At 49.2% G+C, this 15,037-nt stretch overlaps 1 protein-coding gene across 1 annotated transcript in view; it reads left to right on the forward strand.

Annotated features, from left to right (window-relative positions):
• The window catches only part of LOC118394137 (neural-cadherin-like), a 192,308-nt gene that overhangs the window by 96,521 nt on the left and 80,750 nt on the right, over positions 1-15,037 (forward strand). Inside the window, exons 8-14 of the mRNA XM_052462059.1 lie at positions 5,805-5,977; positions 9,308-9,476; positions 10,253-10,423; positions 10,686-10,858; positions 11,492-11,659; positions 13,018-13,267; positions 14,465-14,592. Coding sequence (XP_052318019.1) covers positions 5,805-5,977; positions 9,308-9,476; positions 10,253-10,423; positions 10,686-10,858; positions 11,492-11,659; positions 13,018-13,267; positions 14,465-14,592 — 1,232 coding nt within the window. The remainder of the gene's footprint in view (positions 1-5,804; positions 5,978-9,307; positions 9,477-10,252; positions 10,424-10,685; positions 10,859-11,491; positions 11,660-13,017; positions 13,268-14,464; positions 14,593-15,037) is intronic.

Raw genomic sequence — 15,037 nt, forward strand, 5'->3', positions numbered from 1 at the left:
CATCTGGATCGTCAAGGTGCAATTTCCTTTGTTCATTTCCACTGATGGTAACTGTCAGCAGAAAGGGGAGATTTCTCAACCATATAAAGAAATAAATGCCATATAACCCTGACTGGTAAACAAAACTAATAAACTGCTATTCATCCATGTCACTTCAATTGCTTTAAAAGGCTGCAGAAGCACTCTGTCACTGTCCTCACACATTTGGGTGGCATTTTGTTCTGCGTTGTGTTTTTTTGCCTCTAACATGCATATTGTAATGTGTAACTATTATACATGGTCAAATGTTTTCATGCACATCCCATGGTGCCCCTGTGATAGTCTTCGAGCTCCTTCCTGTTCACGGTCGTGTAACTGTCAGACTGGTCCGACTTAGCATCAGTGTATACATCCTGCAGCTACTGTATGACCAGTTTACACGCTACTATTGGACCCTATCATCTCTTACACTCACCTATGGAGCTGCCTGGGCTCGCTAGAGGGGTTTAACCCTTGTATTACTCACATCGTTAAACTGACGATTTGATTGATATATAAAAAAAAAAAACTATTTCAAACTATTCCTCACGGCTTCTTATTTCGTTCAGATCCTTCACTGTTCACACCCATATACCGCAGCACTCGTTAGTTTAGGAGGCGAAGAACATATTCCGCACACACACACACACACACACACACACACACACACACACACACACACACACACACACACACACACACACACACACACACACACACACACACACACACACACACACACACACACACACACACACACACACAAGCCCCACCCACATCTCATCACTCTCCCTCCCTTTTAGAGATCAAAGTATTTTATTACTTCTTCTCCACGGATCGTCAAATCTCCTCCACTTTTGCGAAATGTCCTCAATCATTCATGGGAGATTTCTTTTTCTCGGGGACAGATGGGCTGTGTTAATTTGACTGTAACTCAGCGTAGAATACGTTTCCTGAGATTTAATACCGTTTCAAGAATTCAAACAGCAGAGTCAATAAGATGATCACCCTCTTTTTGTATTAAAGACATAAATACGGAGCTTCCGTTCTCAGCACGGGGGGGGGATGTTTACTCCGATAAACAGGTAGATCATGTCTACGGTTAATGGGAACGACCCTTCTCCTTTATCCTTTTTATTGCGTCGTTGTTTGTCTGTGAAGAGCTCATATTGAAGAAGTGTTCCAATTCATCTGCAGGCTGATGAAGAAATCCCCATTGGTGTAGGAGCCGTAATGGTTCATCATGCCGTCCTCCCTCAGTGCCACTAGTTTAGTGGGAGTTTTGCCGTGCTTGTGATGTGAGGTTTATATAACCCCCCCCTCCCCCCATTGATTCACCCCATACTTCACCCCTTTCTCCCTAGGGGACAAATGTAGTCGTTCCTCCCTCAGTTTCTCTGCCTTTCATGGCTTCATCCCTCTGTTTTGGGGCCAGACGATGATTAGAGTTGGCGTTGAGAGAGGGGCATCGGCTCCCCATCCCTCCCCCCTGCCAACCCCCTCCCCTCCATCATACGAAGCGACGTGTGCTCAGTGACCCCTGGAGAAACATCTTCTCCATCTTTGATGTGCGATGATATGTGCTGGCCGAGTCTCACCGACCATGTTTAGCAGGGTGAGCAAGTGCAGTGACGCACACTGCTGTATGCCTCGGCCTGCCTGACCCAGCACGGTGTCACACACACACACACACGCACACTCACACACACACACACACACGCTTGGACACGCGCAAACACACACACACACACATGCTTAGACACGCGCAAACACACACATACATGTATACAAGCACACAGACATATACATTCTTTGGCACACACCCATGCGCACAAACATCAATTCCCTCCCTCACGTACTGCGGGGACACATATCTTATCGAATGGAAGAGACAGGGACGATATGCTTTTTTTCTTGGAATGTTTTAAAACCTCTTTTTCCTTCTATCTCTCAACTCTGGCTGAACCTTTTTCGGAGCAGTCTTTGAAGTCATGTCGAGATGTTGTCATCTTAAGACATTCTCCTCCAGATAGATACTGATGTACGGTAGGCCTCGCAGGCAGTTTTTTTGTTCAATTTGTCACATTCTTCCACAATGTTTTGGTTTGATGTTCCTGAGTGCACACCCAGGTGTGTGCATACACTGGGTGTGTGTTCGTGCGTGACTATGTGTTAATACTACACCATGTGGCACGCATGTGCAACATAATTCTGTGTGTGTGCAGAGCCATTGTCTCCCTGGGCTGCTGGGAGTATGTGACATGTCCTCCTGAGGCTACACGCTCTCCTTCAACAGGCTCTCTCTTATAGGAACAGGTCCCTGGCCTGTGGTGCAGCTAGTTTGTCTCTTATAGGAACAGGTCCCTGGCCTGTGGTGCAGCTAGTCTGTCTCTTATAGGAACAGGTCCCTGGCCTGTGGTGCAGCTAGTCTGTCTCTTATAGGAACAGCTCCCTGGCCTGTGGTGCAGCTAGTTTGTCTCTTATAGGACCAGCTCCTGGCCTGTGGTGCAGCTAGTTTGTCTCTAGGAACAGCTCCCTGGCCTGTGGTGCAGCTAGTTTGTCTCTTATAGGAACAGGTCCCTGGCCTGTGGTGCAGCTAGTTTGTCTCTTATAGGAACAGGTCCCTGGCCTGTGGTGCAGCTAGTTTGTCTCTTATAGGAACAGGTCCCTGGCCTGTGGTGCAGCTAGTTTGTCTCTTATAGGAACAGCTCCCTGGCCTGTGGTGCAGCTAGTTTGTCTCTTATAGGAACAGGTCCCTGGCCTGTGGTGCAGCTAGTTTTAGGAACAGGTCCCTGGCCTGTGGTCTAGTTTGTCTCTTATAGGAACAGCTCCCTGGCCTGTGGTGCAGCTAGTTTGTCTCTTATAGGAACAGCTCCCTGGCCTGTGGTGCAGCTAGTTTGTCTCTTATAGGACCAGCTCCCTGGCCTGTGGTGCAGCTAGTTTGTCTCTTATAGGACCAGCTCCCTGGCCTGTGGTGCAGCTAGTTTGTCTCTTATAGGACCAGCTCCCTGGCCTGTGGTGCAGCTAGTTTGTCTCTTATAGGACCAGCTCCCTGGCCTGTGGTGCAGCTAGTTTGTCTCTTATAGGACCAGCTCCCTGGCCTGTGGTGCAGCTAGTTTGTCTCTTATAGGAACAGCTCCCTGGCCTGTGGTGCAGCTAGTTTGTCTCTTATAGGAACAGCTCCCTGGCCTGTGGTGCACCAGAACAGGTCCCTGGCCTGTGGTGCAGCTAGTTTGTCTCTTATAGGAACAGCTCCCTGGCCTGTGGTGCAGCTAGTTTGTCTCTTATAGGAACAGGTCCCTGGCCTGTGGTGCAGCTAGTTTGTCTCTTATAGGAACAGGTCCCTGGCCTGTGGTGCAGCTAGTCTGTCTCTTATAGGAACAGGTCCCTGGCCTGTGGTGCAGCTAGTCTGTCTCTTATAGGAACAGCTCCCTGGCCTGTGGTGCAGCTAGTTTGTCTCTTATAGGAACAGCTCCCTGGCCTGTGGTGCAGCTAGTTTGTCTCTTATAGGAACAGGTCCCTGGCCTGTGGTGCAGCTAGTTTGTCTCTTATAGGAACAGCTCCCTGGCCTGTGGTGCAGCTAGTTTGTCTCTTATAGGAACAGCTCCCTGGCCTGTGGTGCAGCTAGTTTGTCTCTTATAGGACCAGCTCCCTGGCCTGTGGTGCAGCTAGTTTGTCTCTTATAGGACCTGCTCCCTGGCCTGTGGTGCAGCTAGTTTGTCTCTTATAGGACCAGCTCCCTGGCCTGTGGTGCAGCTAGTTTGTCTCTTATAGGACCAGCTCCCTGGTCTGTGGTGCAGCTAATCTGTCTCTTATAGGACCAGCTCCCTGGCCTGTGGTGCAGCTAGTTTGTCTCTTATAGGAACAGCTCCCTGGCCTGAGGTACTGCTAGTCTGTCTCTAATAGGACCAGCTCCCTGGCCTGTGGTGCAGCTAGTTTGTCTCTTATAGGAACAGCTCCCTGGCCTGAGGTACTGCTAGTCTGTCTCTAATAGGACCAGCTACCTGGCCTGTGGTGCAGCTAGTCTGTCTCTAATAGGACCAGCTCCCAGGCCTGTGGTACTGCTAGTCTGTCTCTAATAGGACCAGCTCCCTGGCCTGTGGTACTGCTAGTCTGTCTCTAATAGGACCAGCTCCCTGGCCTGTGGTACTGCTAGTCCAGGCCGTCCACCCTGGTGAAACCAGTCATTCTGACAAACTCTCCCAGGCAGCCTCCTCCATGGCAGTTAGTGGCCCATCCCCACCACACATGCCCTGCCCCCACGCTGTCACATCATATTATAATTGATTACATTTTCCTCTTGGCACAGCCGTGCTACCATAGCGCTCGTACCCTGCCTCATTTCGTAGACAGGATGTCTCCAGATTCCCTATGGCTGGTTGTTGTGTGGCCCTCAGCATCTCACCCCTCCTCTCCCCCTCTACTCTCCCTCCTCTCCTCACCCCCCCTCTCCTCCTCCTCTCACCCCCTCTCCTCCCCTCTCACCCTCCTCTCTCCCTCCTCTTTACCCTCCCCTCCCTCCTCTTTACCCTCCTCTTCCTCCCCCCTCCCTCTCCCCTCCTCCTTCACCCTCCTCCTCCCTCCTCTTTACCCTCCTCTCTCCCCTCTCACCCTCCTCTCCTCCTCCTCTCACCCTCCTCTCTCCCTCCTCTTTACCCTCCTCTCTCCCTCGTCTCACCCTCCTCTCCTCCTCCTCTCACCCTCCCCTCTCCCTCCTCTTTACCCTCCTCTCTCCCTCTTCTCACCCTCCTCTCCTCCTCCTCTCACCCTCCTCTCTCCACCCTCTTTACCCTCCTCTCTCCCTCGTCTCACCCTCCTCTCCTCCTCCTCTCACCCTCCTCTCTCCCTCCTCTTTCTCCTCCTCTCACCCTCCTCTCTCCCTCCTCTTTACCCTCCTCTCCTCACCCTCTCCCCCCTCTCCTCCTCCTCTTTACCCTCCTCTCTCCCTCGTCTCACCCCTCCTCTCCCCTGACACTCAATGTCTTTCATGTCACCCTGTTAGGCAGAGATAGACAGACCATACTGGTCTCTAAAGAGCAACACTGTTAGGGTGAAATATGATTCCATCCAACGCAGACCTGGTGAAAGCCATGGAAATGTTTACAGCACCCAGTGCATTTCCAACGGTTGCATCTGTGCCTGTTTGAGTCTTAGAAGATAAGACAGAATGTATTAAGTGTGTCTGCAACCCACACACACGGTTAGCAAACACCAAAGGCCTGATGGATGGAACGGAAAAAATTAAATCAAAAAGCATTCGGGAAGAGAGAGAGGGGGAGAGAGGGATGGAAATCTGACGCCCACATTAGGGTTACGGCCGATTGGAAGTGAAGAAAAAGTCACCAAGGCACCGAGGGGAGGGGACCTTCTCCGCGGAGGTTATACGAACCTCAGTCACACGGACAACAGACGTACGCCATCCTTTGTTGGTCCATGCACCACCGAAGGTGGGATTGACAACCGCCTTTGTTGGATGCAGTCGCACGCTGGCCAAGTGTCAAAGACACTGGGAGAGATGTTGAGGAGGAGAGCGACACGGCTGTTCTACACACCAGATGTGTCAGTCACGAAGAAAGGAGCACAAGCAGACCCTCCGGAGTTGAATTCAGTTCATGCTGTTTCATACACCGTAAAAGGGAAAACCAAGGGCACAATGTGTCCAAAGCGGATAGAACAGCATGTTCTCGCTTTTGCTGCCCTATATAAGTCAGTCAGGAGACCTGGCGAACGCAGAGGTCCTCTTGTTCATGGTGAGGTCATAACTTGTCTCTGATTGGTTGTTGCAGGTCTGATCCGTCTGCGCTCCAGCCCACCTCCCAGACTCCAGGGTGTAGAGTACGTCCTGAACGTCACAGCGACCGATGACAACGCCTCTGGCGGCCCCCAGGCCCTCTCGTCCACCGCCCAGGTCATCGTCGGCGTGGACGACGTCAACAACAACAAACCTGTCTTTGAGAAGGTAAGCTTAGGTTCTCATTGTCACGGTTCTGATATCTGTTTGGCTCTGACCACACTCATTACAGCTCATTGTGTTTCCCAGCCTCTGTCTCTCTGCCTTTACTATGGGGGCGTACTATTCAAATTAAATAAAGGTGTTGGCGGAGTTCTGAGATGAGCATCAGGACTCCCCTGTTGACTTCCGGACCTTAGACATTCTCTCTCCTTCCAAATCGCTCTCGTTTCTCATCTGTTTATGGCAGCTCCCTCTCTCTCTCTCTCTCTCTCTCTCTCTCTCTCTCTCTCTCTCTCTCTCTCTCTCTCTCTCTCTCTCTCTCTGTCTCTGTCTCTGTCTCTCTCTCTCTCTCTATCGCTCTCTCTGTCTCTCTCTATCGCTCTCTGTCTCTCTCTCTCTCTCTCTCTCTCTCTGTCTCTGTCTCTGTCTCTGTCTCTGTCTCTGTCTCTGTCTCTCTCTCTCTCTCTCTCTCTCTCTCTCTCTCTCTCTCTCTCTGTCTCTGTCTCTGTCTCTGTCTCTGTCTCTGTCTCTGTCTCTGTCTCTGTCTCTGTCTCTGTCTCTGTCTCTCTGTCTCTGTCTCTGTCTCTGTCTCTGTCTCTGTCTCTGTCTCTGTCTCTGTCTCTGTCTCTGTCTCTGTCTCTGTCTCTCTCTCTCTCTCTCTCTGTCTCTGTCTCTGTCTCTGTCTCTGTCTCTGTCTCTGTCTCTGTCTCTCTCTCTCTCTCTCTGTCTCTGTCTCTGTCTCTGTCTCTGTCTCTGTCTCTGTCTCTGTCTCTGTCTCTGTCTCTCTCTCTGTCTCTGTCTCTGTCTCTGTCTCTGTCTCTCTCTCTCTCTCTCTCTCTCTCTCTCTCTCTCTCTCTCTCTGTCTCTGTCTCTGTCTCTGTCTCTGTCTCTGTCTCTGTCTCTCTCTCTCTCTCTCTCTCTCTCTCTCTCTCTGTCTCTCTCTCTCTCTCTCTCTCTCTCTCTCTCTCTCTCTCTCTGTCTCTCTCTCTCTCTCTGTCTCTGTCTCTGTCTCTGTCTCTGTCTCTGTCTCTGTCTCTGTCTCTGTCTCTCTCTCTCTCTCTCTGTCTCTGTCTCTGTCTCTGTCTCTGTCTCTCTCTCTGTCTCTGTCTCTGTCTCTGTCTCTGTCTCTCTCTCTCTCTCTCTCTCTCTCTCTCTCTCTCTCTCTGTCTCTGTCTCTGTCTCTGTCTCTGTCTCTGTCTCTGTCTCTGTCTCTCTCTCTCTCTCTCTCTCTCTCTCTCTCTCTCTGTCTCTGTCTCTGTCTCTGTCTCTGTCTCTGTCTCTGTCTCTGTCTCTCTCTCTCTCTCTCTCTCTCTCTCTCTCTCTCTCTCTGTCTCTGTCTGTCTCTCTCTGTCTCTGTCTCTGTCTCTGTCTCTGTCTCTGTCTCTGTCTGTCTCTCTCTGTCTCTGTCTCTGTCTCTGTCTCTGTCTCTGTCTCTGTCTCTGTCTCTCTCTCTCTCTCTCTGTCTCTCTCTCTCTCTCTCTCTCTCTCTCTCTCTCTCTCTCTCTCTCTCTCTCTCTCTCTCTCTCTCTCTCTCTCTCTATCTCCTCTATTTATTACCTCTACATCTCCGTCCTCCAGAGGTGTGATTAACCGGCCGACCCACTCTATTTCTAGATCATCTAAGGGTTTTTAATGAAGTGTCTGAAAGATATGCCGAATCATCACAGCCCTACCTGTTTTCTGCCGAAGTTTCAATTTTAAATTACATGAGTTTTGCATTTGAGATATTTGGAGCTAATTGTGGCCTCGCACAGTAAAGCTAGATAACTCCCCGTAGTCCTGGGAGCATTTTGTACGTGTGCGTGTTTCACATGTTAGGCTGCAAGATCAGCTTCAACCTTTTCATGTGCTCTCACACACAGCTCCCACAGGACTCCATCGTGCTTTTGCTTTTGTGAATTGTTTTAGTGTCTATGTATCTGCGCTAACATGCTCAAACTATAGTTGAACTGAGGTGCGGACAAGACTTTCCCACAAAAGGGAGGAAAAAAAGTCCAAAGGACAAAAAAGTCCAAAGAGAAAGTATTTCAAAAATAAAACACAGCTGGACCACTTTGACTGTGTGCTCAGTTTTTTCCTCCTCTGTGCAGGCAGCAAACAGCAGGCGGAGAGAAGAGAGAAAGATGCTTTTATGTGGTTTTGTGCCCTTGGCCCTTCTGTTCCTGTGTGTTTGGCTGAGGTTCAGGCAGTTCCTGTGGATGTGTGAGCATCAGTTACTCAGCGACTCCTAAGAGAAGGGCCCCTCCTGGGCCCTTGGGTTGTCTGTGAGAGTGCCATGTCCTGAAGCTTCCTAAGAGGGGGGTAAATGCAGCTGGAGAGGGAGGGAGGGGGGGGGGGTGCACGGTTTGAGTTTGAGATCCACCACAGCTCCTCTCATCCCTGACTGGGACTCGCTTAGGGACACCTGACCTCTGAAAACACATTGAACTTGAGCCTAGAAAGACTTTGACTAATGGTTAGAGGAAGGGGTGGCAGAGGAGAGGGAGGAGAGGGAGAGGAGGGTGGAAGATGAGCTCCCTTGTCATTAATTAGATGTCAGAAGTAAGCATCAAAGACGAGCTGCTGAATTGATCTGGGATCTCCTTTTTTTTTTGAGAGCGAGAAACGCTGTCTCTGTCTGAGGCGCGCCAAAATGAGCCATCTGATGATGGCAGAGAGACGGAATTTGGAAGATTTGACTGTTTTCCCTTCACACACACACCGAGCAAGCGCTCAGATGACGATGAGGATAGCGGGAAGGTGTGTGGGCGTCGGAGCACATCCGATTTATCCAGGCTTACTCCGTATCTCTGTGGATCTGCTTCGATGGAATTGATTCAAGGCCGCTTTAATTATAAAACACAGATGAATCTCTACAGAGCAAAACATAGAGGGATTAATGAGAGACAGTTCCTTCCTCAAGCCCCTCCCCCCCTCTCTACTTCTTCACTTCTCCTTTTCTGTAACTCAATGATTCACTCCTATCTCTCCGCCCTCGTTCCACTGTCCTCCTCCCTTTCCCCCCTCCTCTTTGACTGTTTCATAACTGTCTCCCATCCCTCTCTCTTTCATTCCCATCCACAAATGTCCTTAATATACTGAATGACCTTTTTCTTTCATTTCATCCCCTTCTATGCATCCTAATTTCTCTCCCTCTGTCATCTGGTAACTGGCATCACTCCATTACCCATCTTCTCTCTCTCTCTCTCTCTCTCTCTCTCTCTCTCTCTCTCTCTCTCTCTCTCTCTCTCTCTCTCTCTCTCTCTCTCTCTCTCTCTCTCTCTCTCTCTCTCTCTCTCTCTCTCACTTTCTCCCTCCATGCCACTATCCCTGTACATCTCCCCCTTTCCCCCTCAGTGCCAGCAGTACCGAGAGCGGACCACGGTGCTGGAGAACCAGCCTGCGGGGGCGTTCGTCCTCCAGGTCCACGCCGTGGATGCAGACGAGGGCTCAAATGGGAGAGTCACCTATGGATTCATGCACAAAGACAGCACTGTGCCTGCCTTCAGTATCCACCCAGACACAGGTACGGTGGAGTCCAACCTTACTGTTTGGTTGTGGACCCTAGTAGCATCCCCATAGTGTTCATGTCATCCGGTACCGAAAGGGTTGAGTCTCTGCAGCTCTCGCTGGTGTTTCTCAGTCTCTCTTTCGATGGTCTCTTTCACTCTCTCTCTCTCTCTCTCTCTCTCTCTCTCTCTCTCTCTCTCTCTCTCTCTTCTCCTCCTCTCCGGATTGCTTTGGGAACTGTCTTGAAGTATTTCATGAATTCCAAAGTTCAATCTAATTCCCTTTAATGACACCCTTTCAAAATGTGCCAGCGCTCAAAAGGGGAAGAAAAGACAGCATTTACATTTTTTTTCTCACAAAGCCCTCTTTTAAAAATGAATTGCTTCATGAAATGTAACTGTTCAGTGGACATCAATCATTAACCTTTTATAGGAGAGAGAAAGGAGTGAAAGGAGAGGGATTGGATTTGCATGAACTGTGAGGAATCCTCAGAATGGCTTTGATTGAATTCAAGTGCACTTTCCAAAAAACACCAACACTTGATCATAAACCTTACTAGCACATCCATTTCAGTGTATGCACGTCCTTCATTTGTTTATTGAGATCCGTAGTTGCATGTCATTGCATTTGCTAACATGATAAATCAGATACATTCAGTGGCATAGCTAAGCCGAAATTGTATAAATACTAGCCTACACCCTGGCATTAATAGCATTTGAGATTCGTTTTGTTGTGTCCGGTCTGCCTCTGTCCGTTGTCCATAGCAACCACTGTATAACACGGTTCCCTCAGGTGCGATTGTGACGTCCAGGAAGTTTGACCGCGAGCGTCAGCGGGAGTACGCGGTGACGGTGACAGCTACGGACCAGGCAGCAGATCCCCTCATAGGGATCTGTCAACTCAACATCCTCATTCTCGATGAGAACGACAACAGCCCCAAGTTTGAGAACCTACGCTACGAGTGTGCGTGCTGGGGATCACACCCTCCCTCCCACCCACCCACACACACCCACACACACACACACACACACCCACACACACACAATCAAGTCCTACTGTTGATCCAGTAGTATTTGCTTCTCATGTCGTGTCTACCTTGTTAATGGTTCACTGACAACACCACATCTGTGTTGTTCTCGCCCAGACCTAGTATAATCAGCAGAGCTGATGCTCGTCATTTTGTTTCTCCAGCCAATTGAACATGACGTGTTTGTCTTCCCCACAGACTTCCTTCGGGAGGACACAATGATTGGCACCAGTTTCCTGCGTGTGGCGGCCCACGACGATGACTACAGCACCAATGCCGCCGTCACCTACTCCATGTCTAAAGAGCAGCCAGAGTACCTGAGGGTGAACCCCTTAACCGGCTGGGTCTACGTCAACCAGCCCATCTCACAGGTCAGGAACCCAACCTTAACCCCTAACCCCTAACCCCACCACATAACCCATCTCGGCTGCACGTTAAGTCGTCCAGCCCCGTGTGTCATTGGTTGAGGTGAGGACGCGCTACGGAGAATAGCTTCAGCGAGAGTATCGAGGAAGTCTAATAGCTCTTTGAAAGAGTCTTTATAAAGCCAGCACATATCTAACAAGCTAATGTTTGAGAGGTTTTTAGCCCTTTTCTTCTTTCTTCTTCGCCGGGTAGTCTGTAAATGTCCCTCCTCAGGGGAGAATGTTTTATCACAAAGCAGGAAATGGGAAGCCTGGTGTAGCGAGGAGGTGTTATTATGAATGCTCCTAGGGAAGATGTTGCTATGACTACAGAGTTCCTCTGTCAGCTGAACGCCGTTGGGCAGCATTCTGTCAGTCATCAGTGTCATTTACGTTCACCCGTGGGCCAAATACAACCAGCATGTGTCCCTGCCCCTGTGACACTCCCTGACCTCTCGCTGTAAACTTATCTACGCGATCACAGAGAGGGCTTATGTTTCATTACTTCTCCAGCTTTCCTGCCTCTTCACCCCAGTCTAAATTGCTATTATTTCAGTCAGCATGTGTCATGTAACAGCTATGTTGTTGCTATGACTACAGAGGACCTACATCACCCGGGAGATAGTTGCCACGGACGGGGGGAACCGGAGCAGTTCGGTGGAGCTGTCCGTCACCATCACCAACGTGAAGAACCAGCCTCCGCAGTGGGACAGGGACAGCTATGATGTGGTCATCCCGGAGAATACCGTCAGGGACACACCCATAGTGGTAAAATGGGGCCCGGGACAAACAGGCTATATCCCAAGTGGTATTCTATTCCCTATGTAGTGCACTACAGGGCTCTGGTCAAAAGCAATGCACAGAGTAGGCCATAGGGTTCCAGTTGGGATGCAGAGGTACTGTGTGGGTGGAATGTGATGGGGAAATATATGACGTCATGTTTTGACATACACATGGGGTTATATGTCCTGGGGGTGGTAGAGGGACATAGGGGTTGTCTTAGGGCAGAGTTGAACATGAATCATGATGGAATACAAATTAGGATGAGTATGGGAGATGTAACCTGAAACGGGTATTCTGAGGTACATGGGGTTAGAGAAAGGTGGGTCAAGGGGAGGTTGGGACATGATGACACACATTAGGATAGGTTCATATTACAGAAATGGGGCTGGTAACTTGAGAGAGGTATTTTGAGCTGTGAACCAGTATTTACCCAGGGCTTCAAAGCAAATGAAAGCATTATGGAGTAGACTTGCTTGATCTAACATTAAAATTGTTTCTTTACGGCTCTTACTTTACTGTACCGTACAAACACCACAACACCGAATGACACGAGCTGCATTTACCATGTCTCTCCAGTAATGCACAGTAATGCGTATTATGACGTACTGTATGGACACCAAGCTCTTATGGTCTACGGCAAAAACGAGAGTAGATAATTCCCCCAGGGCTCAACCTCCATCCCTACTCTCCCATCCTCCCTCTCTCTGGCACTTGCTGTGTCCTGGGATAGCCCTACATCCTCATGGCAACTTACTCCAGCCAACCCCCCTTCCCCCTGTTCCCCCTCTCCCTACCCATGTCCAGACTCATCCTCCATCGCCTCTATTTTAAGCCAACCGCTTCATTACTTCTACGAGCCAGGCTCTGGCAATCACGAGCCCTGGATTATTCATAGGCATTTGCTTTTATTTTTTAACTAAAGCATTGAAAATTAATTTGCTGAATTTCCTCTCTATCATTTATAAGCTATTAAGGCTATTAGAAATGCAGATTAATATTTCACTGAGAGAGAGAGAGAGAGAGAGAGAGAGAGAGAGAGAGAGAGAGAGAGAGAGAGAGAGAGAGAGAGAGAGAGAGAGAGAGAGAGAGAGAGAGAGAGAGAGAGAGAGAGAGAGAGAGAGAGAGAGAGAGAGAGAGAGAGAGAGATTCCTTTGGAGTTCTAAGTGTTAAGCAAGATAAATATTGGAGATTTAATGGGCCACAGTCGGTTGTAGTTGATCTGTAGAGCTGCTTGTTTTGCAGGCGGCCTCGCCTAAAGCTGAGTAAGAGCATACAGGCAGTCACCGAGGTGTGAATTGACTCCTAGTGTCCTCAGTTTCCTCTGTCTCCTCTCTGAACCCCAGACTATCAAGGCCACCTCTCCACTGGGGGACCCTAGAGTGACCTATAACCTGGAGGATGGGATGGTGCCGGAGACCAACATGCCTGTACGCTTCTATCTGACCCCTAACCGTGAGGACGGCTCTGCCTCCATCCTGGTGGCTGAGCCCCTGGACTATGAGACCACCAGGAACTTCATACTGAGGGTCCGGGCTCAGAATGTGGCTGCAGTCCCTCTGGCTGCATTCACTACGGTCCATCTGAACATCACAGGTGACACAGAGCAATGCAACCTGCTCATATAACAACCCATAATTCAGCAGTCTTGACTCAACAATGACTGTATACAACCACTTCTCTCTCTCTCTCTCTCTCTCTCTCTCTCTCTCTCTCTCTCTCTCTCAACAATGACTGTATACAACCATTTCTCTCTCTCTCTCTCTCTCTCTCTCTCTCTCTCTCTCTCTCTCTCTCTCTCTCTCTCTCTCTCTCTCTCTCTCTCTCTCTCTCTCTCTCTCTGTCACTCTTCCTCTCTCTCATCCAGACTCTCTCTCTCCTCCAGACAAACCCCAGAAAGCATGATGTACTGGGCTTCAATCTTTTTATTAAAATCGAGTTGATTTCCAGCCTACCGGTCCGATCCGAGCTTAATTTCCCATTACCACGGCAGTTATCGCTGCAGTTCAGCCCACCCCTGACCCTCTGTCCCAAAATAGCTCTGATTCCCACCGTAGCCCAGATCAAGACTCCCTCCCGTTATCCTCCCGCTTCCCTCTAACCAGACTTCATCTCCCCCTTCTATCATTCATGAGAGTTAGTCTTAAACCAGAGAGACATAATTAATCTGGCTAGACTCTCCTCACTCCTTCACCTCTCCTTCTCCGCTCCCTTATCTGTCTTAGTAAGTGAGCCTTCAGTCTTCTCCAGAGGATGGAGCGAGTACTATGGAGGCCGGGAGGGCTGGAAAGGAGGAAGGGAGACGGGGAGGAGGGGAGGAGAGGGTTGTAATGGATTTAAGGCCCATGTTTAATTCATAGATTAAGACATTTGCTGAAAAAGATACGACATGGAAGTGCATCGTAACTCTGAATGCATCCGAGCCGCATAGTTCTCTATAATAACTAAGAAAGAGGTAATTGAGTTAAATAGACAAACGACTCTAACAAGCCGTTTTGTATTATTTGTCTGAGGAAATGGCTGAATGGTGAAAAATAGAGAGAGCTCTCGACTGTCACAAAGAGGTCTTTGAAATGGTTCCATACACCATCCAGGAGATGTTCAAGGTCTCATTATTATTCTCTGTCAACAAATGTTTAGCCACAAAGACTTGTCGGACGCAGAGTGGAGTCTGTCGCCGCCCTGTTTGTACAGCCTGCTGCGTGAACGACACTCTGCTCCTTATAAACCCCTTTCACTGAGAAAGTACTGAGTCAAATGATGACGGATAATGCTGGTGTTTTTCTCTGCTAGATGTGAACGACAATGTTCCCTTCTTCACCTCGTCCATCTACGAGGCGTCGGTCACAGAGGGGGCGGCGGTGGGGACGTTTGTCACGCAGGTGTCCTCCAACGACCTGGACCTGGGACTCAACGGAAAGGTGACGGAGCGCTTTGGAATAATGGAAATACATGCAACAATCCTGTATCAGCACTCTGAGACATTTTGTGAAATACACGTCCCGGTTCTTAGCAATTTCTCAGAAAAGCTGGGATATTTGTAGTACTCCAGGCCTAGTGTTGTCGACCACAGTTTTAACTTTAACAACCCACCACCACTGTATGCAACTGGATAATTGTTGAAACCACTCAAGTGTAAACCCACCGTATCAATTCCCCCTTTTAATTTCACCTTGGAGTCTTAAATACCGAAGGTAGACAATGGAAAAACCCATCTTTAGTCTAGAGTTCTGCATTATAGTGTTCCTCTACAAGGGTCTGCTTCCTGAAGCCTGGCCATGAAACCTGTACTGAGATTCGGCTTCCTGAGCCGAGAGCAACACACTGTATAAAACGTATAATGCAGCACGTCACACACACTGAACC

This window comes from Oncorhynchus keta, chromosome 14 (genome assembly GCF_023373465.1).
Source record: "Oncorhynchus keta strain PuntledgeMale-10-30-2019 chromosome 14, Oket_V2, whole genome shotgun sequence".
Classification (NCBI taxonomy): Eukaryota; Metazoa; Chordata; class Actinopteri; order Salmoniformes; family Salmonidae; genus Oncorhynchus; species Oncorhynchus keta.